Below are 24,083 nucleotides of genomic sequence, written 5' to 3' on the forward strand. Positions count from 1 at the left end.
AGCATCTTCTTGGAAATATGGAAGGATCATAAAAAATATTCAGACTATAGCTTGAAATCCCAGGGTGTCTGATGGCAGCCATTTGGATTACAGGCTAATTCCATCCTAACAAACCCTAACAGATGATCCAGAGTCTTGATTGTGTCACATATGCTCTGAATAAGTGAGTCATCCACTGGGACTTGGAGAGTCTTTAGCATACAAACATCTTTATTTTGGTGAACTTATTATTAAAACATTTGAGCTATTCAGATTTAATTTCATAAGTACTCTGTAATGATCTTATTATTTTAAAATTTGACCTATACAAATATTGCTTCATTGGTATCACAAATGAGACTTTTAAAAATAGAAACAATTATAGAGCTCTCTCCATGGCAAAGCAAGGCACAGCTGCAGCCCCTTTCTGCAATCAAAGGAAAAGCCAAGTCTAGCCAGGGTCATGCTGGAAGCCCAGGCAGTCAAGGCTTTTACCTATAAACAGTGGCCATCATCCTGTCCCTCTGCCACTGGGAGTGGAGCTCCCTGACATTTGGCAGAGACTGCTCAGCTTCCAGTGAAGTGACCCCCACCTGTCCCCTCTTTTCCTTATGAGGCTTCATAGCATCTCTTCATACAGTTTAGTTACGTTATGGAGAATAGAGGGAAATAGATGGCTTGCACAGTAATGTATAATATGGTTTTATATAGAAATTAGTTCAAGTTCCTAAGAACAAACTTTGGAAACTCAACCTGTTTTAATTTGGGGACTGTGACCGCAGCTTTCCTCCTGCGTTGCCTTACTTGCATGCTTTGCTTAGTGCCTATCTTTTTAAGGGCACCCGTCTTCAACGAGATTCTCTGGGTTCTCCCAGTGTGACTTGGAGCAGTTTACCTAATGTCTCCATACCTGTATTCTCATGCATAACATGTGTATAATAATAGTAATCCTTCACAAGGTTGTTGTGGAGTTTGAATGTACTAATCCAAGAAAAGCACTTAGTCACTACTCAGTGAATGTTGAATGAATGATTCTGTGGTCTCTGAACAGTTTGCATCTTTCCTCCTGCATCTGGGTAGTGAACTTGCTAAGGACTCTAGCTAACATAACCGGGTTTGCTCACCAGGGGAAATCCAGGACTTCTGGCCAGTTATTTCACTCGGCTCTGGGCCTCAGTCCACCACACCTCCAGCCCCAGTCAGCTGCCTGGCTAATTTGAGCCTAGGCCAGTGCCAACTGGACTAGGAAATGTTCAACACAGCCCATTCCCTAGAGAAAACAGCTCAGACCTGCTTCCCACCCCCAGACTAGAGCTCTGAAGCTCTGTCCTCCCTCTCCCAGCCGGACACCTGAAGGAGAGACAGAGGGGCCCATGGATTGGTATCCCCTCCTTTTGGGCACAAGCTTCTGTTCGTAAGTCGGTACCCTGGGGGCACAGGTGACAATCGCAGCCTCACGGCCTGACTTAAGGCCATAGAGACCCAGCCTAGAGCCCTTTTTTGTGCTCCTGTCCTAAGTGCCCAGTTCAGGTCCATACAGGATTGAGGGTGGGGTAGAGATGAGGGGTGATGAATTCAGATGTGCAGATATTAAAGTTTAGAGCCTAAAGAGAAAAAGCTCTGGGAAGGACCTACAGCCCAGAAAGAGGGAGAGGAAGGGAGCTGCCAGGGGAGGCCCAGGAAGAGCTGTCTGAGGCAGGGCAGCCCTGCACCGGCCTCCGCAAACACCGGAGGGCTTGTGTGCGGGGGTTTCCAGTTCTTTGCCAAACAATACTTTTGCAAAATATAGTGAAAAAGAATTACCAGAGATGGGGGGAGGATATAGCTCAGTGGTAGGGTGCATGCACAAGGTCCCGGGTTCAATCCCCAATGCCTCCATCAAATAAATAATTCTAATTACCTCCACTCTCAAAAAAAAAGAATTACCAGAGGAATGAAATGAAAAAGACATCAATATACAAACCTCAGGGTTTTTTAAGGTTTATTTTGTCAAATTGCTTGAAAATTTTCTGAACAGTCTCAATTTCTATACTGATCTCATCAAGGACTGGTAGCAAACAGTTGGCACCCCAACCCTGGCCCCCTAGATTGCACTTTGAGCACCCCTGCCTTACGGTGTGGAAACCGAGTGCTGTAGTGTCATGAAAGGACCGAGAAAGTGATTAGGTTTTACCAGAAACTCACTAGTGACCTTTAGGAGGAACTTCAGAAAAGGGGTGCACACACAGATAGGTTGAGAGAGTAAAGGGAAGAAAAACCAGTGAACTCTGCTCCTCCCCGCACCCACCCCACCCCGTTAAAAATGTTGCAGGGCAGGTGAGAAATAGCAGAACCCCAAGGGTCATTGCTTCAAATAAAGGTTTTTTAAGATAGAGAAAACCTGTGCATATTCAAAGAGAGAGAAAGAAGCTTGTGGGAAGGGAGAGACTTAAAATGCAAGAAACCTCCAAAGCTTGGAAAGCAAGCAATGACCTCTGCCTGGTTCTGCGTCTCCTTGCGGGGCGCTCCCCACCCCGTTTCCTTTAGTCCAGCTTGCTGAATGTCTGTCTTTCTGCCTGTCAGTCTGCCGTTTCCTGAAATGCACCAAGCTCTCTGTAGCCTCAGGACGTTCACACGTGCCTTTCCCTCTTCTTGGAATGCTCTTCCCCCCAACTAAGTTCTTTTTATCCTTCAAGTCTCAGCTTCGATGAGTGACTTTCTCATGGAGGCCACCCTGATGCATCCCCCAACCTAAACTGAGCCTCCCTTGATGTCCTTGAAACCTACTTCTTTCCGTCATTGAACTTAACCCAGTTTATTGTTTTGTTTATTTGTGTGTGAGCTGTTTGAACATCTAGGGAGCTTACATCCTCCCTAGAATGTAAGCTCTTTGAGGCAAGGACACTGCTTTATGTTTTGGCCCCTCCTTATTTATCAAACCGGGAGCACAGTGCCTTCCACAAAGCAGATGTTCACATAAAGCATTGGCTTCATAAGTAATGCCACAACAGTAATAATAATAGCTAATATTGAGTGCTTATGAGGTGCCAAGGATTGTACCAACATTCTCTTTTCTTTGTTTTTTTTTTTAATTTATTTTTATTTTTTGGTGGGGAAGTTGGAAGTAATTAGGTTTATGTATTAATTTTTTTTTGATGGAGGCACTGGGGATTGAACCCAGGACTTTGTGCATACTAGGCATGCACTCTACCACTGAACTATATATACCCTTCCCCCCAACATTTTCTTTTCTAGTCTTTGGACAGTCCTATGAGATAATTACTGTTTTACAAATCAGGACATTGAGTTTCAGCTCAGGTAGTTCATCCAAGGTGAAAAGACTTGTGAATGAAGGACTCAGGATTTGCATCGAGGTTTGTTTAATCCTAGAGCTACCGGAGGGGCACCTTCTTTAGGGGCTGGAGAGGTTGGAAGTATGGATGAAGAAACAGGGACACTGTACATTTCTGAGTAGTCAGCTACAATGTGCCAGCTAGCACGTGCAAAGCACTGTGCTAGACATGTGTGAACATGGTAAGAGAGAAAAGCTGTGAATCCTGAGCCAGAGGAGGGTTGTGGCCACCTGAACCCTGTTCAAGGAGGGGTGAAGGGCTGGGACCAAGCCAGCTCAGGGACATGCCCTGTTTAATGTGAGTGGACTGCATGTTCGCTTAAATTCCATTCAAAGAAGGCCCAGGTGTGTTCAGCAGGAATTCCTGATAAATCTGCTTGGGGGTAGATAGAAGGGATAGAAGGTGAGCCTCTGGAGCCTGAGTGGGTGGAGCTGTTACACCTCAGTGGGGCAAGGGTTTCAGGGAGTCGTGTGTCACTTTGGAGAAGGATAGGAAGGGAGAGTAGAAAAGCGGGGGAGGTGGAGTGAGCCTGTGAGATGGGTGATGTTTTGTATGTTTCATAATAGGACCCATCTCCTGATCTCCTGATGTTCAGTAAAGTTGCAAAAATCATAGAAACTCAAGGCAAGTGGCTGTGTGTGTGTGTGTGTGTGTGTGTGTGTGTGTTTGTGTGAGAGAGAGGGGGGGTGAGAGAGAGAGTTGGAGAAGGGGCTGGATTTCACATTAGAGTCAACACTAGCAGAACAGGGACAGCCCATGTGGATGTAGGATGGGGGAGGGGAGAAAGCCATAGAGTGAGCCAGGCCACAGACAGACCCAGCCACGTCTGCACAGAGCTCAGGGTCGGGGTTGGGGGGGGCGCCTCAGATGACCACTTGGGTGAAAGGAAGGGGGAGGCCCCTTGTCTGCTCTGAGCTAGCCAGCGTTACTCCTTTCTGGTTATTAGTGTGTGCTCTGTAAACTCTGTAGAACATTTGAAAAGTCCAAAAAAGTGAAAGTTATGAGAAGCCACGAGCCATCCCTCAGTCCTGAGATAGCAGCTACGTATTTCACTTCCTCCTTCTCTTTTTATCTTCTATGTATATGTTTGCTCACAAAGTTGGGAATTATTTTATATGCATACTGTACAATCTTTTGTTGGCATAATTGCATAAACATTTTCAGAAGTAAAAGCCACATCTCATGTTTGAGGATTTTCACACCTTCACAGAGTTGATTCAGTATTAGATATTTTTGCAAGGAAAAAAAAATTTTTTTTGGTATATACTCTCTGAACCAGCCTAATTTGATTTGAATTCTTGGTTTTTTTCCTTCCATCTTGTACAACCCAGAAAGTCCTATGAGTTTGAAGACTTACTGCAGTCTTCCTCGGAGAACAGCCGGGTGGACTGGTATGCACAGACTAAGCTGGGGCTCACACGCACTTTATCGGAGGAGAACATCTATGAAGACATTCTTGGTAAGAGGCCAAAATGTCTGTGTATGAGTGTGAGTCTGTCTGTAAGAAAGGATAGGGAGGGAATGGGGCTGGCTGCTTGAAACACACATAGACACACGCGCACGAAGACATACAGGTACTCGAATGAACGAGAGAACACGTAGGTGGGTAGAAGGGTGACCCACAGTGAAATATGTAAGAGAAAATGGGCCTGGAGGGGAAAGGAAGGGCTGGTGATGAGCAGCCAAGGAGGCAGCGTGATGCAGTGGAAAACACTAGATCTGCAGCCTCAATACCCATGCCTGAGTCTGGGCTCTGCTGCTTGTATGACAATAAGCTGGTAACTTAACGTCTCAGAACTTTAATTCTCTCACCTCTGTACTGAGGATGGTGATAGCTACCTTATAGGGTTGTCTGAGGACTGGAGAAAATGGTACATAAAATACCTGGCTTATAACAGACTCTCAGGGACCTGAAGGGATGACTGAATGAAAGAAACTGAAGGCTGCTGTACCCTTTCCGAAACTGCTGGGGTGTGGCGGTAACAGCATCGAAATTCAGACTAAAATGAAAGTTCACAATTAAAGGAGTAACTTTGGCCTTGCTGTAGAGAATTCGCTGATTCCAAAATGGGGCTCAGATGCACAGAGTTTGTGTGTGTTTAAACGTGAGTTAATCTTCAGGGAGCATCACAGTTTCAGTGAAATGTCAACTCAAGCCATGTCTTCATGTGTTGCGGGAGAGAAGGGGGAAGAAATGAACTGGTAAGAGGGAGAACCGTACATGTCCCTATGCAAGGGGCAGATTAGACAGATAACCACATACATCCATGCATGTAGTCATCAACACTAGGAAAAACTCTCAAGAAAACACGAGACTTGAGAGAGTGCAGACACTTAGCTGTGCCATTTGAACTGCTGTGTCTGAGCTGCCAAAGATGGGTTCCTGCCAAAGCAGTAGGCATCCCAAATCCAAAGTGGGGATGAAAGCTGGACTTCTCTTAGCAGTGTGTACTTGACAGGGAAGTTTTCAGTTACAAAGAATGGAAAACCCAGCTGAAACAACAAAGGGAATTTGTTGGCTCACGTGACCAGAACTGGCTTTTTCTTCCTCATTTCTTATCTCTCAGGTTAGTTCCATTCTCAGCAGGTTTCCCATGATCCATCAGCTCTCTGGAATCCATGCCTTGCAGTAAGAAAGGAGAGCCTGTGTGCACCAGTCCCAGCAAAAATCCTGAGGTTCACTCTGAATAGACCGGTTTAGGTCCTTTGTTCACCTTCAGAGCCCAGGAATGCCATGGAGTGACTGGCTTAGACTTAGGATGCGAGCCCTTACTAGAACTGGTCACTGAGGCAGGGATTCGGAATACTAAGATTGAAACTCTGAAACTGGGGGTGGAGTTAATCTCAAAATATCTAAAAATGGGGATATAGGGAGTCCCCCAGTGAAAATCAAGGTTTATTACCAAGAGGAAGGCTAAATGGATAGCAAGACAGCAGGTACCCCCACAAGGAGAGGCCAGGATGCTGGGTAGAGATCTGATAAGGAGAACTTCCTCGGTGTTCACAGTTTCTGACCAACTGTTGCCTTTGACCACAGATCCGCCCATGAAGGAAAACCCTTATGAGGATGTTGAATTACATGGTCGCTGCCTGGGGAAGAAGTGTGTCTTGAACTTTCCGAGTTCTCCCACCTCTTCCATCCCCGACACACCCACCAAGGTATGAGCCCCTAGAGGATTGGTGAGGGGAGACGGGTCCCCAGCACCATGGCCTTGAGCAGGCTGGACTTCCAGGTTCCCCTGGAATGCCAGGCCACCCTCACTGCCAGGCTCCTGGATTTGTACATCAGTAGCCTGCCTCCTCTTCCTGCTTCTGGTTCTCCTGGAACCCTTCTGCTCAACAAGGCTTCCTAAAGTATTGTTTTAGCTTCTGGGTCAGAATTCTCCCTAACTGGGTAAATAAGATAGTACATGCATGTTATGCAGCCATGGAGAAGAATGTCCTGACAGAAAACAAATTCTAAAATACAAAACTGAAAGGCAAGGTGCGGAAACAGTATTTCCATAGTATGCCACCAGTGATGGGTCTTTCAGTGAAAGAATATACACACACGTAAACTATGTTTGTGAATGTACAAGAATTATCTCCGTAAGGGTACCTAAGAATGAATAAATGGGTACTTCTATGAGGTTGTCCGAGTGTCTGAGTATCTGGAGGTCAGGAAAGAAGACTGACATTTTTTATGGAATATCTGTTTGAACTTTTGGAGTTTTGTGCTCTGTGCATACAGATAATATTACTATATTCACATGCGTAATAATTTCAGCCCATTGCCTACAGAACTGAATTCATATTTTTTAGGATAGCATTAAACTTCCTTTATAATTGATCCCTGGGTACGTACCATTTCCCATAATTCCTACATTCAGAAGCTTCCCTCCAGCCAAAGCCTACTAACCGCCCCTCTGATGCTATAGCCCCAGGATCAGCAAACTTTTTCTCTAAAGAGTCAGAGAGTCAATAGATGATCTCTGTTGTAACCACTCAGCACTGCCATTGTAGTGCAGGGCAGCCACAGACTAAATGCAAACCAGTGAGACTGTGTTTCCATAAACCTTTATTTATGGACACTGAAATTTGATTTTATATAATTTTCATGTGTCATGAAATACTACTTATTTTTTTTAATTTTTAAAATAAATTTTAATAAATTAAAAAATTTAATTTTTATTAAAAATTATTAAAATGTTAAAAATGAAGCTCTTGGCTCATGGCCTGTACAAAAACAGGTGGTGGGCCAGCTGTGGCCCACAGACCATAATTTGCCTACCCCTGTGCTAGGTCATTTCTGCCTCTGCCCTTGGCTCTTGCCTGGACCTTTCCTTTCCTATCCTTTAAGGCTTAGCTCAATCAGGCCTCCTTCAGGAAGCTCCCAGGCCATCCCAGCTCCTGGGACTTCTTCCCCTCTGCCTGTCTGTAACACTCAGTGAGCTAAGCATTCATGTCCCACCAAATTGTATATACTCTCTTACCGACATCGTCTACTTTGATGACTGGAATTCTGATTTAAGTCATGTTATATATGTTAGAAGCAGCTCCCCAACTAGAGTGTAAGTTCCTCAAGGTCAGAAATTGCATAATTGGTTTCTTTGTATCTCCCATAAGTAGTTGTTATATAGTGGGTTAGTTGTTGAAGAAATTAATAAAGGAAGGCCAAATCCAGGCTGCAAGTGTGAGGTTAAATCCCATTGAAAGGATCTGTTTCCAGCTTAAGAAAAGAGGCCTTCCTCTCTGGGCTCTGCTGGAGGTCAGCGTTTGCTGGCAGCCGGGTGGGAGGGTATACACATGAGGCATGATAGTCACAAAGGGAATCCTCCTCAAGAGAGTGGAAGGTGGACATCACCTTTCATCAACAGTTGATCTTACCGACCCAAGTCAATGGCTACAATACTTGCCCAAACCAATTAACTACTGATTTCTTCTCCTATGGAAAAGAGTGTCATCCTGAATAATCCATGACAACCGATAATTAACAGATCGTTTCTACTTGCTTTGAAATGTATTGTTTGTATTTTCATTGGAATGTAGATGTCTTCAACATTTGGGGAATCCTTCATTTCCCATAGTGGATAAGCCTGGCTTACAGGCAGAAGGAAGACTGTCACACCTGGTCTGCCTCTTCGTGTCCTACTCAGCTCTACCCCACTTCATGCAGGGAGTGAACTGCATCGCCTCTTAGGAACTATGGGAAACATCTAGCCAAAGCAGCTCTGCGTGCAGAGCCGGGTGCTCCTCTGTACCAGGAAGTAAAGGCCCTTATCTTCCCCTCCCTGCCAGGCTAGAGAAAATCTAGTCCTCTGTCCCCATAACAGGTAAATACACTAGGTAATCATGTCAATGAGAACTTGAAGTCCAGAGGCAGCTCTCCTGCAGAAAGACAGTCAATCTAGTTGCCCAGTGTGCAGGTCTGATTGCCACTGATACTTGCAGGCTCTTCTGGGCCTTTGCGAGTCATCAGCAAGACTGTGTCCACGCTCATTCCTCTGCTTTCCCACATCTGGTGTCTGGTTCTTGTCCCCGTTCTGGAGGACAGCTGTAGACTTCTCCACTGCCTCCACTTAGCTCTTCCGTATTCATCTGTTGCATCTGGACTGACTGCATCTAGGACTTAGAACTTCCTGGAGCAGTCTTTCCATGACAACCACCTCTCACAGCCACAGAAAGGCCCCAAGACATCTTTGGGGATTTTTATTTAATTAGGTCATGCCTAGGCCCAGTAGAGAAGTGAGGGTCAACTGGACAGATTTTCCTCTGACAGGAGCAGATGTGCAGCTGGGGGCAGATGTTTGCAGACACACAAGGCAAGCTCCTGAGGGAATTTTCTTGCTGTGTGTTACCCACCACTCCCACATGCAGAATAGCTCAGTGACTATAGTAGGAACTCATTTTTCTAATAAAGGAAATCTAGGCTAATATGAAATCGTCTTTCTTATGTAGTGACACTTAAGAGGGGAAAAAATCACTAATTAGCATTCTTTGGTCACCTGGGTAGCCTACCCACACCGTCCTCCACCTACAAATCATCTCTCTTAGCTGTAGCTCCGGAGAGGCAGTATCTGGTCAAGTGTGCAGGTGCTGGAGCCTGACTGCTTCCATTCCCACCTTACGTAGACTGCTTGATAGCTGTGTGACTTTGGGCAAATAATCTCGTCTCTGTGCACCAGTTTTTCATTGGTAAATAAGAATGATAAGAGTACACTCCTTGTAGAGGTCTTCTAAGATCAATCAGATTAATTCTTATAAACTTAGACAAGTGCCTACAATGTAAGTACTATTTATGTGTGTTTGCTAAATATATAGAATTATGCTTTTCAATATGCGTTCTTTTTAAAAATAAACTCATCTTCTAAAAACAGAACATTCTCATTGTAAAATTCTTTTTAGATACCAAAAAGTATAATAAAAAACAAAACTCATCCAAATTGGGGATTTTAATTTTTTCTTTATACTCACCTTTATTTTTTCTATAATATATTGTTATTATGTATGTGTGTGTGTGTGTGTATGTGTTTTAAAGGTCTTTTTAAAAATTGCATGTAATCCCCACACTCAGAGATAACTACTATTAACACTTTGGTTTACTTCCGTCCAGACCATGTCACACCATGTATGTATGTCCATGTGTGTATGTTTGTGTGTGTGTGTGTGTACATAAAAAAAGATTTAGGATGACTTTGTATATACACTTTTGCTGCTCTTTTACATTTATCATGAGTATTTCCCCATGTCATTAATTTCTTTTTAAAAACAATTTGTTTTGGAAAAAAAAAAACAATTTGTATTGCCTGCATGGTATACCATCATTTTAATGTAATGGCATTACATTACATTAGTGTAACGTCCCATCGTTGGAACGAGCGTGTATGCCTTCCTGTGTATTTCTATGAATGTATAGTTAGGGGAGTGTCTATGTATTCATGTGAATACGTGTACCTGTGGGCACGTATGAACAAATGCAAATGTGTATCGGAATGACATCTGAGTTCTTCGTAGGTGGGAGAGGTCTCTGTAAAAGAGAATAGGAGTGAGACTGAGATAGGTAAGGAGACGGGATATTTTATATTGAGGACACTTTTAGTCTCCTGCTGTCACCCTCCGAAGGCAGTAAGACAGGGACATTAGGGGGCTGGAAAGAGTTAAGCCATCAGCCACCATTCACAGACAAGAAGGGTGAATGAACCCCGGCTGAGTCCAGATAAGCTCCCTCTTCGAGGCATAAGGCACGTAGCTCTCTTGCTGCCCCCTCCTCCCACCAAGATGCCTCCTGGCCAGGGCCTGTCATACTCAGTCTCCTGAAATAACCCAGGAGGTTTCAACAGAGGGTCCTTGTCTGCTTGTCCCTTTTGGACACTACAGATCTTTGGTTGAGTCCATTGTGAATCGAATACTTGTAAGGCTGAGGAGACCCTGGGTGCCTCTGCAGCAGAGCTCAGCTCCTCCATAGAGACTCCTCCATTGAGACACGATAGGATGGGCACGTTATCATCAGGGCATGGTGGTGTGAAGCTCTCTGATCAAAAGCTGGGATCTTCTCTGGACCCTAGTCTGACACAATCATCCTTAGGGTCCTGTAGTGACTTTCCTTTTATACATAGTTCAGGTTTGGCAAACTACTGCTGGTTGCCTGACTTTGTAAATAAAGTTTTAATGGAACACAGGTAAGCTCATTTGTTTACTTGTGCTTTTGCGCTACAATGGCAGAGCTGAGTAGTTGCAACAGAGACAGTATGGCCTGCAAAGCCTAAAATATCTACTATCTGGCCTTTTAGAAAAAGCTTGCTGATCCCTGCTAGCTTCATACCTTCACTTTCAAAGCCCTTCCACAGACAATTCTGTCTTCATTGTTGTACCATCTCTTCCGTCTGTTTCACTGCACTTACTCTAAGCTCTGAAGACTCTCTTTGATTTTAATATTGGCTTTTCCTCACCTCTATCTGTTCTCAGATTGTGTTGCATACTTGATAATGCTCTCCCTGACAGCCCGCTAAGTCTTTTCATCAGTTAAGAAGCTAATGAAATTCTACCCTTTCCTGAAAGCTCCCTGGACATTTGGTGGCTTGTTTTGGGTACTCTGGGACACACCAGGGCCCCTTCTGCAGCAGTGTGACCGCTGGGAAATGCAGCCCACACACACCTCCACCAGGTCTCCTCACACCCTTTACAAAGTTCAGTGCCTCGCTTTGATTCCTTTCTGTTTTCTTTCTTCTCAGCCCTTTCCATAGGTCAGATCTTCTTTGAACAAACACTATCACAATCTAGATCTCTAGTGAAAACAGATACCTGCTGTTTGCCAACAATTTGACATGAGATTCCAATGCAGTGAAAGAATGAGGACCATTTCCTTGGATTTCATTGCAGATGGGATTTGGTCTTTAAGAAGGCGTGTTATTATTCCTTCTTCTTGTGCTGGTTTAATTATTATGATGCCCATAGTGAGCGGACCAGGCCAGCCCCTTCCTCCCCTCAGGGCTTGTGCTGAGAGCAGTTGTTGCTCCCTGTAGACCCAGGATAAGACGGAGGAGCAGGCTACTTAGGAAGGCCAGGAGTCTTTATTCCTGGAAATCTTTAAAAAGAAAACATTCTGGAGTTACTGTTATACACTGTTTGGAACTAAACAAGAATGGGGAAATCAATGGAACAAAATAAGACCATTCTATGAGAATTTAAGATATAATAAATGTGGTCTTACAAATTGTTAGAGAAAGAAAGCCTCACTTATTAAATGGAATAGGGATAAGTTAGCTTGGGGGAAAATTGTTTTAGACTAACATACAATAAAATAAATTACTGATGCCTTAATGAATAAAATATGTTTAAAATAAATTAAGAAAATCCCAAAGAAATGAAATTAAATATGTATCAAACCTTTAAAAAGATATCGATTTTCTAGGCAAAGAAAGAAGAGATTAAATTAATCACAAACGAAAAGATGAACAGATTTGTGTGCATAAAAATGTGGGAAAAACATACTTGCAGGAAAACTGACAAATAGTTCATGTGTGTTCTATATGGAGAGTTCATCCAAAACAATAAGAAAAACATGGGGATCCCAAAGGAATAGGAAAAGAACATAAACAATATACTAAAGAAAAACACAATTAGGACATTAAAGTATGAAAAAATGTCAATGTCATAAGAGAGAGGGAGAGAAAAACTTATACTGGATGCCTCTTAGGCACTCTGCTAGATGTTTTATATACCTTTATCTCATCTAATTCATTAATTTTTTTAAAAAGAGACATTGCAGCTATAATTATGGTATCATAAAATATGCATCTGGAAGTGCCTTTAGAGAACATGTAGGCAAAGTGGTTTAAAATATTTATTTTATTAATTTTTCTTATTTTAGTGAATAGTTAATATGTTCATAAGGTTCATAATTTAAGGAGTATGAAAAGTGTCCATAAAAAATCTCTCACTCCTGTCTATTTCTCTCCCCAAGAGCAACCACTGTTAATTTCTTGTGTACCCTTGCAGAACTAGTCTATGCGTATACCAGTTTCTATAGCTCCTTCAAACACACACAGACATCAGCATACTATACCAACTATCCTACACCTTGCTTTTTATGCTTAATAATATACATGTGAGGGGGGAGGGTACAGCTCAAGTGGTAGAGTGCATGCTTAGCATGCACAAGGTCCTGGGTTCAATCCCCACTACCTCCATTAAAATAAATAAACAAACCTAAAATTAAAAAAAAAAAAAAACCAATATACATGTGAGAGAACCTATATAAGTACTGTAAGGTTTTTTCCACACCTGCATTGTATTCCACTATATAGGTGTACCATGATTTATCTGACCACTTCTATTGATGGACATGTAGGTGGTTTCCAATATTTTGTGCTTATAAACCATGGCACAGTGTACAGTGTACTGTGTACTTTGCACAACATGACTTTTCTTGTACAATGGAACTTTGCACAAGTATGAGCATATCAGTAGAGTAAGTTCCTAGAGGAGGAATTACTAGATTGAAGAGTGTGTACATTTGTAATTTTGTTGACACTGCTAGATTGCTCTCCATAGTGGTGTGGCAATTTCCTCTCCTACCAACAGTGTATGAAAGTGTGAAGGTGATTGTGTCCCCTCACTTTTTAAAAAATTTTCTGTGGGAGGGGAGATAATTAGGTTTATTTGTTTATTCATTTTTAGAGGAGGTACTGGGGATTGAACCCAGGATGTATGCTAAGCATGTGCTCTGCCACTTGAGCTGTACCCTCCCCAACCCCTCACCTTCAGCAATACAGTGAGTTATCAAAGTTTTTCATCTTTGCTAATCTTTGAGTGAAAAATGTTTCTTCAATGGAGTTTTTTAAATTTTTTTTTCTGATGAGTGAAGCTGAATTTTTTATATACAATGAAAATCATTGTATTTCCTTTTCTATAAATTTTCAGTTCTTACCTTTTGCCTGTTTTTCTTTTGAGTTGTTAGTCTTCTCATTTGTAGCATGTATTTAAAAAATGAGTTCTATAAGTATCAAATTTTTCAGATTGGTTTTTTGTTTGCCTTTTGACCTAAAAGCAGCTTGTTATTGGAAATAAGATGCTGAAGCCCAGAGAAGTGAAATTCCTTGTATAGAAGGCACTCAGCTTGCCAGTGGCAGGGTCAGAGCTATGCTTAGGTCTTGTAACTCCCAGTATGTTGTGTCAGAAAGCCTCATTTGTAAAGGTGAAGAATTGAGCCAGGCGAGTTCTCACTTGTCTGAAATGAGAGACTGGGTTAGACTTGCATCCTTTATCATACTAATTTCCCATAATTGGATGTTAAGTGTTCATTGAGCACTTATTAGCATAGACAAACCCTTGGAACATACCCTTGGGAACACAGACCAACTTCCCTTCTCGATCTCATGGTCTCCATCACTGACATCACCTCTGATCTCTCCCTTTCTATGTATTTACTCTTCTTTTCTCCTTTTCCCTCACAACAGTCATTGTCCAAACCTGCTTTTTTCCGGCAAAATTCAGAGAGGAGGAACTTCAAACTGCTGGACACCAGGAAGCTGAGTCGGGATGGAACCGGGTCCCCTTCCAAAATCAGCCCTCCCTCCACACCCAGCAGCCCTGACGACACTTTCTTTAACCTGGGAGACATGCAGAATGGGAGGAAGAAGAGAAAGATACCCAAGGTAAGGCTTGCAGTAAGCTTCGTGTCAGATGTGCATTCCCACTTCTCTGCAGAAGAAGGCTGCAGAGGAGTCTGGGCAGAGAATGGATCACTGGGCCCTCTTCTCCCTGCTCCGCCGCAGGCCAGGGAGACACGGTGAAGCCAGCAGGCTGAGATTTCTGGGCCTTTGTCACATTACTCACTGTGGTCCTTTGGCCTTCCTCTTAGCCATCCCTTTGCGTGCTCCCTTTGGCAGGTTTCTGTGGAATCCTTTGTTTCTTTGGCAACCACCGTAGGCAGCACCAGATACCACACGACTCTCTCTCTGAAACAGACTATCTTCCAAATGCGCTTATAGTTAAAAAATATTTTTCAACTTAAAAAAGATCTCTAAAAAGGCCAACCCTTCTAGTACTGAACACTTTTAAAACAAAACTTATCTCCTTTTAAAGTACAATTATGTGAAAGCATGTTTAAAGTTTTTCTCTATGGGGAAAAATTTTTTTTTAATTAAAAGGAACAAAGATTTATTGACTAAAGTATATATTGGCTTCCACTTATTTCATGACCTGATTTAAAATGAGAAAAACCTTCCCTCTCATATTATTTATACTACTCACATTGCACTCATGAATTGTCTTGTATGATAGCTGTGAATGCATCTCGGTCCTTCCTGTTAGCTTGTAAACTCCCTGAGAACGGGTGCCATGCCCCATGTATCTTTTTATCCCTCACATCTCCTAGTAAAATCCCTGGTACATAGGAGATGCTTAGCATTCATTCAACAAATTAATAATCAACAAATATTTATTGAGAACCTACTGTGTGCCATACAGGTACTGTGACAGCAGTAAACAAAAGTGACAAAAATTCCTGCCTTCGTGGAGCTTACATTCTAGTGTTCATTGTATTTGAATAAATGGAAAGATGTTAACTATATTGTAAATATCTCCTTTCTAGTTATTTTTGGATATTTTGGGGGGGATTTTGAATAGGTTTAAAAATTTTTTCTTCCCCCAAAACAATTTGACCTAGCAACTCATTTGTTTATCTATTTGTATTTTTAAATTGTGATATACATAAAACTTACCATTTTAACCATTTTTAATGCATATCAGCAGCATTAAGTACATTCACATTGCTGTGCAGCCATTATCATCATCATCCATCTCCAGATGGATGCACTTTTTCTTCTCCCCAAACTGAAACTCTGCACCCATTAAACACTTACCCCCTTTGCTCCCTTCCCCCAGCCCCTGGCACCACCAAGCTACTTTCTGTCTCTCTGAATTTGCCTATTCTAGGTACCTCATGTAAGTGATATCATCCAATATTTGTCTTTTTGTGACTGGCTTATTTTGCTTAGCATAAAATCCACAAGGTTTGTTCATGTTGGAGCATGTGTCACAATTTCCTTCCTTTCCAAGCCTGAGTAATACTCCATTGTATGTCCATCCCACATTGTGTTTATCCATTCATCCATCAGTCGATGTTTGGGTTGCTTTCACTTCCTGGCTGTTGTGAATAGTGCTGGTGTCTCATTTATACCGATAATTTCTTCCATGGTAAACTGGGTCAGTGCTGTATCCCACTGGTTAGAACATGCATGAAAAGAAGAGAAGGCCTGTTCAGGAATGTGAGCGCTCAAGGACACGGCTGGTTCGTAAGAGCAAATACAAAGAACTGCTGCACGGCAGGGATTTGGTGGAGAAGGCAGAGGCCTCATGCAGGTCAGATTCGTGGGTAGGGAAGAGGAGCTCACACAGAGAGCCGGCAGGGCCAGGCTGGGCTGCCCGTCAGGAGCCAGAGGGCGCAGGTGCGTGAGGACATGGCAGGGCAGTGTCAGTGATAGTCTGCACAGCTCGGGGGACAGGGCCTGGGCCCGCCACAAGGATACCTTGAGAATAAGCCACCCTCCCCCCTGCCAGGCTAGTGCTTGCAGAGTGGGCCTACTTTAGGGGGCGGATCAGAGGAGTGGAGGGTGGAGATGGATATTAGCAACTGTGCCCACCTGAGTACCCATCACCCAGTTTACCATAGCACATCCCCTCTCCTGTTCCTCCCAATGTATAAAAGAATTTAAAACTTTTCAAGGTAGCTTACAAACACAGCTCCTCTTTGAAGTCACTATTAGGTTTACCTCAACTGTGCATGGGTAGACTTCCCTTTCTCCCAACCAGGTGGAACCCAGGAAGCTTCTACCCCTGAGAGTTGCAGGTGGTGCTGAAAAGCCTGGTGGGAAATGACCTAGGGCTTCAATCACCAGACGGTTCTTCTATAGTCAGCCTGGAGGATGTGCTTCTAAGTAGAGGTGTCTGCTGAGTGACTTGGCTTCTGAGCACCAGGAGAGGTCATGAAAGGCCTCAGCAAGCCTGGAGTGAGTGTATTCCTCTGTAGAAAGGGCAGCCTGCCGTGTGCATGGCACTGCTCCGTGCAGTCCCAAGCTAGGATTTGTCATCCATCACTGCTCCCTTCCTGCTCAGGGCTGCCGAGAAACCCCTTGGCATGGTTCCCATGAAGGGGGCCCTGCCTGGGAACATTTTTTTTCTGTCTCTTCCTTTTCTTGTTTTGTTTTGGGGGCAAAAGCTCCTTCCCAAACCACAGTGACATTGCACTATGGGAGAGGGAGCAGCCATCACACCATTAGCCAATGAAATTGTCTTCCTCTGTGTCTCAGTGGGAGTTGTTAGCAAATTCAGACAGCTCTCACTCATACATCAGCAAAGCTGGCAGCCTTCCTTTAGTGTTCTTGACAGTCCAGTTCCTATCTGGCAGAAAAGAATGATTGAAAAACACCAGTGGCCAGTGGGAAATGTCTCCTCCCTCCCCTTTCCCTGGCCCTCCACCATCCTAAAAGAAAATGGGCAGTGAAGGAATCCCAGTTGCATATGGAAAGGAGACTGCTAACAACAATGGCTTTTCTTCTCCCGGTGTCTGGCAGCTGGTGTTGCGAATCAATGCCATTTACGAGGCCCGGAGAGGAAAGAAACGGGTGAAGAGGCTGTCCCAGTCAACAGAGAGCAACTCAGGAAAAGGTAGGACCCCACCACCATACCTCCTCTCCCAAGAATCTGAAAAACAGTCATCCTAGAAGTGGTTTCCTGGAGTTGGTTCACCAAGAGGAGGTCAAATTAGGGCTTTGTAAATGCCTCCCACCATCCTTGGAACAGTTGAGGAGCCAGGAGCTCAGGCTGCTAGAGTGTCCTCAGGTCCTCTCTCTCTGTGCATCCATCAAGTCGGCCCAGTGCTGCATGCTCTGACCTCACCAAAGGAACAACGTTCTTTGCTTAATATGCGTAAAAGGGGCCAGTGTCTTTTGCTGTATTATTTGATATAGGTACCATCTATCTGAACCAGCACTAAATTAAATTTGCAATACATTTAGTTGGGCAAAGACATAGTTAATTACATTTTTTTTTTGTTTTTTTGATTTTATTTTGTTTTAAGGAGGGCAAGGAAGTAATTAGGTTTATTTATTCGTTTACATATTGATTTCTAACGGAGGTACTGGGGATTGAACCCAGGGCCTTGTTCATGTTAAGCATGTGCTCTACCGCTGAGCTGTGCCCTCCCCCCGTTACATACAATAGACAGAAAGAAAACAGCCCCTCTGAGCTAGAAATCGTGGATTTGTGCTGCTGCATATAAAAAATTCCCTGCCTTAGAAAAACTCACATTTGCAACTTTCTTTCTTTGGTTGTTATTTTTTTTGTCTAGTGACAGATGAGAACAGTGAGTCTGACAGTGACACCGAGGAGAAGCTGAAAGGTGAGGAGAGCAGTTGCTGTGCAGGGCGCGTGCGGGGACCGGAAGCAGCAAAGGTGGCCTTTCCACTTAGTGTGAGGGATGGGACAGAGCATCCTTGCACGAGCTTGCTAGACAAGGCGTGAACATCTGAGGGGACAGGGGCTCACAGGGTGCCCAGGGGCGGTTCAGTCCTGAGTACCTGTGTAAGCTACAACACTGCTGGCCTGGGGCTCCAGGGACCTGGGCTCTTGCCCCGCCCTTGTTAAAATGGCTGTAGGGTCTGGAGGAAGTCACTTAAGATCCAGGGCCTCTGGTTCCTCATCTGTCAAATGAAGTAGCTGAAATAACTGGTCCCCGTGGAACTAAATTCAGTGATCTAGGTCTAGGCTTTAGTGAGTCTTCCACAACTTTTCCAGCCCCAAGGGGATGCCATAGAAAGCTGTAGTCCAGGGCTGCTGAGTGAGGTGATGCGGACCCGTCTGCCCAGTGGCCCCGCCTCATTCACCTCTAACACCCACCTGCTCCCTGCCCCACTTCCAGAATGAAGAAAGTGGTGTCCATTGCACACTGGTGGCAGAAAAGAAGGCAGATGGGAGTTCTTGGGTTAGTCAGGTCTCTGCCAGTTGAGTCACACGAGATGTTTACAAAGCTCCTGGCTCCAGAAGCTCTATGGTCTGGGTTTTATTACGTCCCCCAAACTGAAAGATGAAGGAAAAGAGCGAGGGGAGGAGTCCCCGCTCCATCTGACAGAGGAACCCAATAATTACTCAAGCCAGGGACCCTAGTCCAGACAGCAAGTCCATGGTGGCGCAGGGGCCCCACACTCCCGGCTCCTGCACCCCGATTAGCCTGGTGGCCTGTCGAATGCTGCTCCTCCCAGAACTTTGGCAGGGATCCTGAATAAAGAGTTTTGTACTAATTTGTTAAATATGAGAACACTTCTTTGGGATTAGAAAAAGTACTTTGAGCTGGGAATTACATAACCTGTTGCAGCTCTGTGCAGTTCCACATGGGGAGTGAGTCATTTTCAGGCGGTATCTCTCTCTCTCCAGCCCACAGCCAGCGCCTGGTCAATGTGAAGTCACGCCTCAAGCAGGCTCCGAGATACCCGTCACTGGACCGGGAGCTCGTTGAGTACCAGGAGAGGCAGCTCTTCGAGTACTTTGTGGTCGTGTCTTTGCACAAGAAGCAGGCCGGGGCTGCATATGTGCCAGAACTCACCCAGCAGTTCCCTCTGAAGGTACAGGGTGGGCCAGGCCTCAGCCGCTGCCAGGGACTGCAGCGTTCTTGCCAGAATCTTGCTGGGTGGGACTCATGGTTTTAGGCAGGAGTCTGAGGAACATTTAGTCTAATTAAGGTATATCAAATGAAAAAAGACTGCTGCTGGAGAATTTGGGAGGTCCGAGGTATAAGATTCAAGAGTCAAAGTAGGGACAGAAATACTTACTCATTTCCCGTGGTCACTATGCTGACTGCGCCATCCTCTTCATCCTCCCCGTCTCCTTTTCCAGCCACATCTCTTCCCAACCTATACTAGAAGCCTCTTTCCGTCAACCACACAACTCTCCCTAAGGAATGTCTTGTTTGTGTCCATGCTCCACATCTCTGCGTGCACCGTGTGCCTCCATATGAGTGTCTGCACAAGAATCCTGTTCTGTTCTAACATGGGTCATGGCTCTGTGGATTTCACTTTACTGTGTATCATGGCACCCAAAATGAAATGGCACTCAATAAAGCCTAAAATGACATGGCCAATGATACATAAATTATTCCTAAGCTTTGACATCAGTATTAAAGAGCTTCCACCACGTTCTCTTTCAATTCAACCAGAATTTATTGAGCCCCTATTACATTTAAGCTGTTTTCTACTTGGCCCCAGGGGATTACAAAATGTGTTTCCTGTCCTCAAGGAGTTTACACCCTGACAGGAGGGCATAAGAGAAGCCTACAAAGATGCACAAAGTACAATGTGGCAGTCCCTGTGCAGTTCATACAGTGAGTGTGCTCAGAGGTGGGAGGATGAGAGGGAGCTCATGTCCTGGTCCCCCAGGGCCTCCCTTTGCTGCCACCACCCAGGCATAATCCCAGCATCTGCCAAGGCCCCGGTCCCAGCTGTCCCTCCCCTCCTCTCCTGGGCCAGCCTTCCTTCTGTCCTGCCCACTGGAGTCCAACACAGAAATCAAGTCCTTTCCTTGGAGTTAGGATGGAAATACATATAACTGAAGTAAACCATAGGCACCAGCCCTCCAGACTGGCACTTACTCCACTTCTTCCACCTGACCTTCAGGCAGGATCCCCTTAGGTTTATACACTAGAGATCAGGTCTGCCAAGCTCCATTAAAATACTTGCTATTCTGCAGTTATCTTTATGACAATTCATGGAGATTAGGATATTTTCCAGCCATCTGTGATTGGCTGTGTTTGTCAGAGATCTCTCGTGCCGCCTCTTGTCACTGTGTTCATGTGTGTAGAAGATTATGTACGTGCACCTATGGGTTGATAACTCATATGTTGATGACTGCGTGTCGACACATGTGCACACACATATCTGTGTGTGTCATGCGTGTGGTCTGAGTGTGAATGCATCTAAATGGTGACTGGGCCATGTTGAAAAGTGCCAGAACCCACTTCCCGACAGACCTACTCTTCAGTCCTCTAATGCTGTTTCCACTGTGAAGAAATGTCCTTGTTCCTTCCTTGTGAGTCATGTATAGTTTGGGGTCCTTCACTCTGTGGTGACTAATGATCCCCTCCAACAACTACACCCAGCTGGCATTTGCTTCTCTGTGAGGTTCTCCAAAGGTAATAAAAAATTATTGCTTTGGTAATAGTCTGAGCTAGTGAATTATCAACTCAAAGACTGTTCCAGGATCAACTGGAATCTTCCAGATCATGGATGGAAGAGAGAGCTATTATATAGAAAAGAAGGAGTAACTATTCTGAAGAAGAAAAACCAGAGGACAGTAAACAATTGGCTTTAAGTCTATATATGGTGACTGTGTTTCATTCATTGATACTTGTCTCAATCATTAATATTAGTAGCAGCTTTAATTAAATTTGATCTAGCCTAAGGGGACTCATACTAGAAGTGGGTTTTCAAGTTGAAAGCCATCAGCCTGGTGCTCTATTCCTTTGGATGCTCTCTTCAGAGACCTCTTTTCTCTGACATTTCGTGACCTTGGGAAGGCTTGTAGATCCTCTGTGAAGTAGTCTACAGTACTGCTGGCCTGCAGACATCAGAAGCTGTCTGCGAGACTGGTTTAAAGTGGGGATCAATGGCAAATTATGAAAAAAAATTAGAAATTATGGAAAATATTACAGTAAAAATTTAGGATAACATTACAGTTTCCTAACTTTAGAAATTCAAACTCCGCTTGCTTCAAATGTCTGATATTTCAAATGACTGAAGATGATTTTAGCATAATTTATTTTTCTTTCACTATTCATAAAGGAAATTTAACAAGCGTAAACCCATCAACAACAGCACAACAAAAAGCCAGAAATTCTTCCCAACACTTTAGAAGTATGAATTTATAAGCAAACTATGCTAATTATAAACTATTCCTTTTTGTTTCCCAAATTTATACCTAGAGTGACTTTTGTTTTTCAACTGAGCCAAAAAAAAAAAAGCACATAACATAAAATTTACCCTCCCAACATCCCCAAGTGTACAACATGATAAGGTTAACTACATGCGCATTGTTGCCCAACATATTCCCCAGAATGGGGTGCTTTTTAAAAGCACAGATACCTGTTCAGACACAGAACAGACAGACTCATGGCTTTAAATATAATCTCTAAATCAGACTTTATTGATTCGTTCTCTTTTGAAATGAGATGATATTCATCCAGTCTGTGATGTGTCAGATAAATCAGAGTGAGAGAGAAACACAGACAGACTACAGATTAACATCATTTTGACTCCTACTAGATTCCATCCTAGCTATGTGATCATGGACAAATCACTTAACTTCTCAGGGCTTATTTCCTTTTCTTTAAAATAAGAGCATCAGGCTGGATGATGTACTGTTTTCCTTTAGTTCTGATATTCGAGGACTCCCAAAGTGAGTTAAGTTTCACCATATAATTTAGCTGGATATAGTCACCAAAAAGTATTGTCAAACATCTTTGTCTAGATTGAGGACGACAGCTTTGCCTGGGCCCTGAGGCTGGAAGGCTGGATTTGAGGCTCTGCCTTGCAGACTCATGAGTCTTCGATTTGGAAGTGAGGGCTATGACAGTTTTTCCCTATTGATTAAATTAGTTACATTTCAGTAGTTTGGTGCAGCCATGGTGGAAATCAGTATGGAGTTTCCTCAAAAAACTAAAAATAGACTTACCAATGATCCAGCAATCCCACTCTGGGTATATATCTGGAGGAAACTCTAATGCAAAAAGATACTTGCACCCAATGTTCATAGCAGCACTATATTCAATATCCAAGACATGGAAGCAACCTAAATATCCATCAATAGATGACTGGATAAAGAAGTTGTGGTGTATTTATACAATGGAATACTACTCTGCCATAAAAAAGAATAAAATAATGCCATTTGCAGCAACATGGATAGACCTGGAGAATGTCATTCTAAGTGAAGTCAGCCAGAAAGAGAAAGAAAAGTACCACATTATATCACTCATATGTGGAATCTAAAAAAAAAAAAAAAAAAAAAGGACACTATGAATTCATCTGCAAAACAGAAACAGACTTGCAAACTTAGTAAACAATCTTATGGTTACTGGGGAAAAGGGGTGGGAAGGGATAGATTTGGGAGTTTGAGATTTACAAATGCTAGCCACTATATATAAGAATAGATTTAAAAAAAGGTTTGTTCTGTATAGCACAGGGAACTATGTTCAATATCTTGTAATAACCTCTAATGGAAAAAAAATATGTAAACGAATACATGCATGCATATTTATGACTATGACGTGCTGTACACCAGAAACTGACACATTGTAACTGTACTTCAATTTAAATAATTAATTGATTGATTTCAAATATTTATATTCCAGAATATTAGGCATAGAGAATGTTTCTCTAAAGTACACTATTTTTTTTTTTGCTTCCACTATGATACTATAGTTGGAACTACTCGGGAAAAAAGCCCAATCAGACTCACCTGCAAACCCTCCTCAAGAGTGGAGGTTAAGGTGGCAGTCAGACTGCGGGAAGGTGCGAGACGTGATCTCACCAAGCATCTGCCTCACTCTCCAATGCTGGGGTTGATTCTCCAACCCTCTCTTGCCCTTCTCCCTGCAGTTGGAAAGGTCTTTCAAGTTCATGAGAGAAGCTGAGGACCAACTGAAGGCTATCCCCCAATTCTGTTTCCCTGACGCCAAGGACTGGACACCTGTCCAGCAGTTTACCAGGTAGGTGCTGGCATCGCCCCTCTCCACCCACAAAAACTAAAGCGAGAACTAGAGGGGGTCGTAGGTGGCAGACCCAACAGGTCACTTCTGTCACGTGATCCTGGTGGGCCCAAGGGTAGAAAGCTCCCCTATGGGAGTTTTTAAAACTTCTCTGAAGACAAGAATCACCTTGCTAAGTATGCAGACTCCTGGACCTCCCGTTCCATCTGGGAATATGGTCCCTAAGCTATCGTGACAGGAAAATATTTTCTTAGCCTGGGAAGATATTGCCCGTCACCAGTCCTTGTCCATGCTCTGGAAACATTTCTTCATTAGCTCATCCAGCTGTTACTCAGGTTGTGGTGAGTTTACATTTCTGCTCTAACCCATGTTGTTGGATACCGATATTTTTACTATCAGATGTTTTAGCAATTGACCAAACTCAAGAGGCTCCAAATCCTAAGCGCTTAAGGAATACTAAGTTCCTTGAAGTTGGCCCAGCTGTCTTGAAGGACAGTCCAAGCCTTGGCTGTGAACAGACAGTGCCTGGGAGAGCTGTC

The 24,083-nt window shown here is 43.6% G+C and overlaps 1 protein-coding gene across 3 annotated transcripts in view; it reads left to right on the forward strand.

Moving 5' to 3' along the window:
• Positions 1 to 24,083, forward strand: part of DENND2A (DENN domain containing 2A) — an 87,687-nt gene that overhangs the window by 35,302 nt on the left and 28,302 nt on the right. For all 3 annotated transcript variants that reach the window (XM_064487297.1, XM_064487298.1, XM_010983197.3), the window contains 7 exons: positions 4,643 to 4,770; positions 6,349 to 6,470; positions 14,249 to 14,446; positions 17,366 to 17,459; positions 18,142 to 18,192; positions 19,224 to 19,411; positions 23,435 to 23,544. In XM_064487297.1, the coding sequence (XP_064343367.1) occupies positions 4,643 to 4,770; positions 6,349 to 6,470; positions 14,249 to 14,446; positions 17,366 to 17,459; positions 18,142 to 18,192; positions 19,224 to 19,411; positions 23,435 to 23,544 (891 nt within the window). The remainder of the gene's footprint in view (positions 1 to 4,642; positions 4,771 to 6,348; positions 6,471 to 14,248; positions 14,447 to 17,365; positions 17,460 to 18,141; positions 18,193 to 19,223; positions 19,412 to 23,434; positions 23,545 to 24,083) is intronic.

This window comes from Camelus dromedarius, chromosome 7 (genome assembly GCF_036321535.1).
Source record: "Camelus dromedarius isolate mCamDro1 chromosome 7, mCamDro1.pat, whole genome shotgun sequence".
NCBI lineage: Eukaryota > Metazoa > Chordata > Mammalia > Artiodactyla > Camelidae > Camelus > Camelus dromedarius.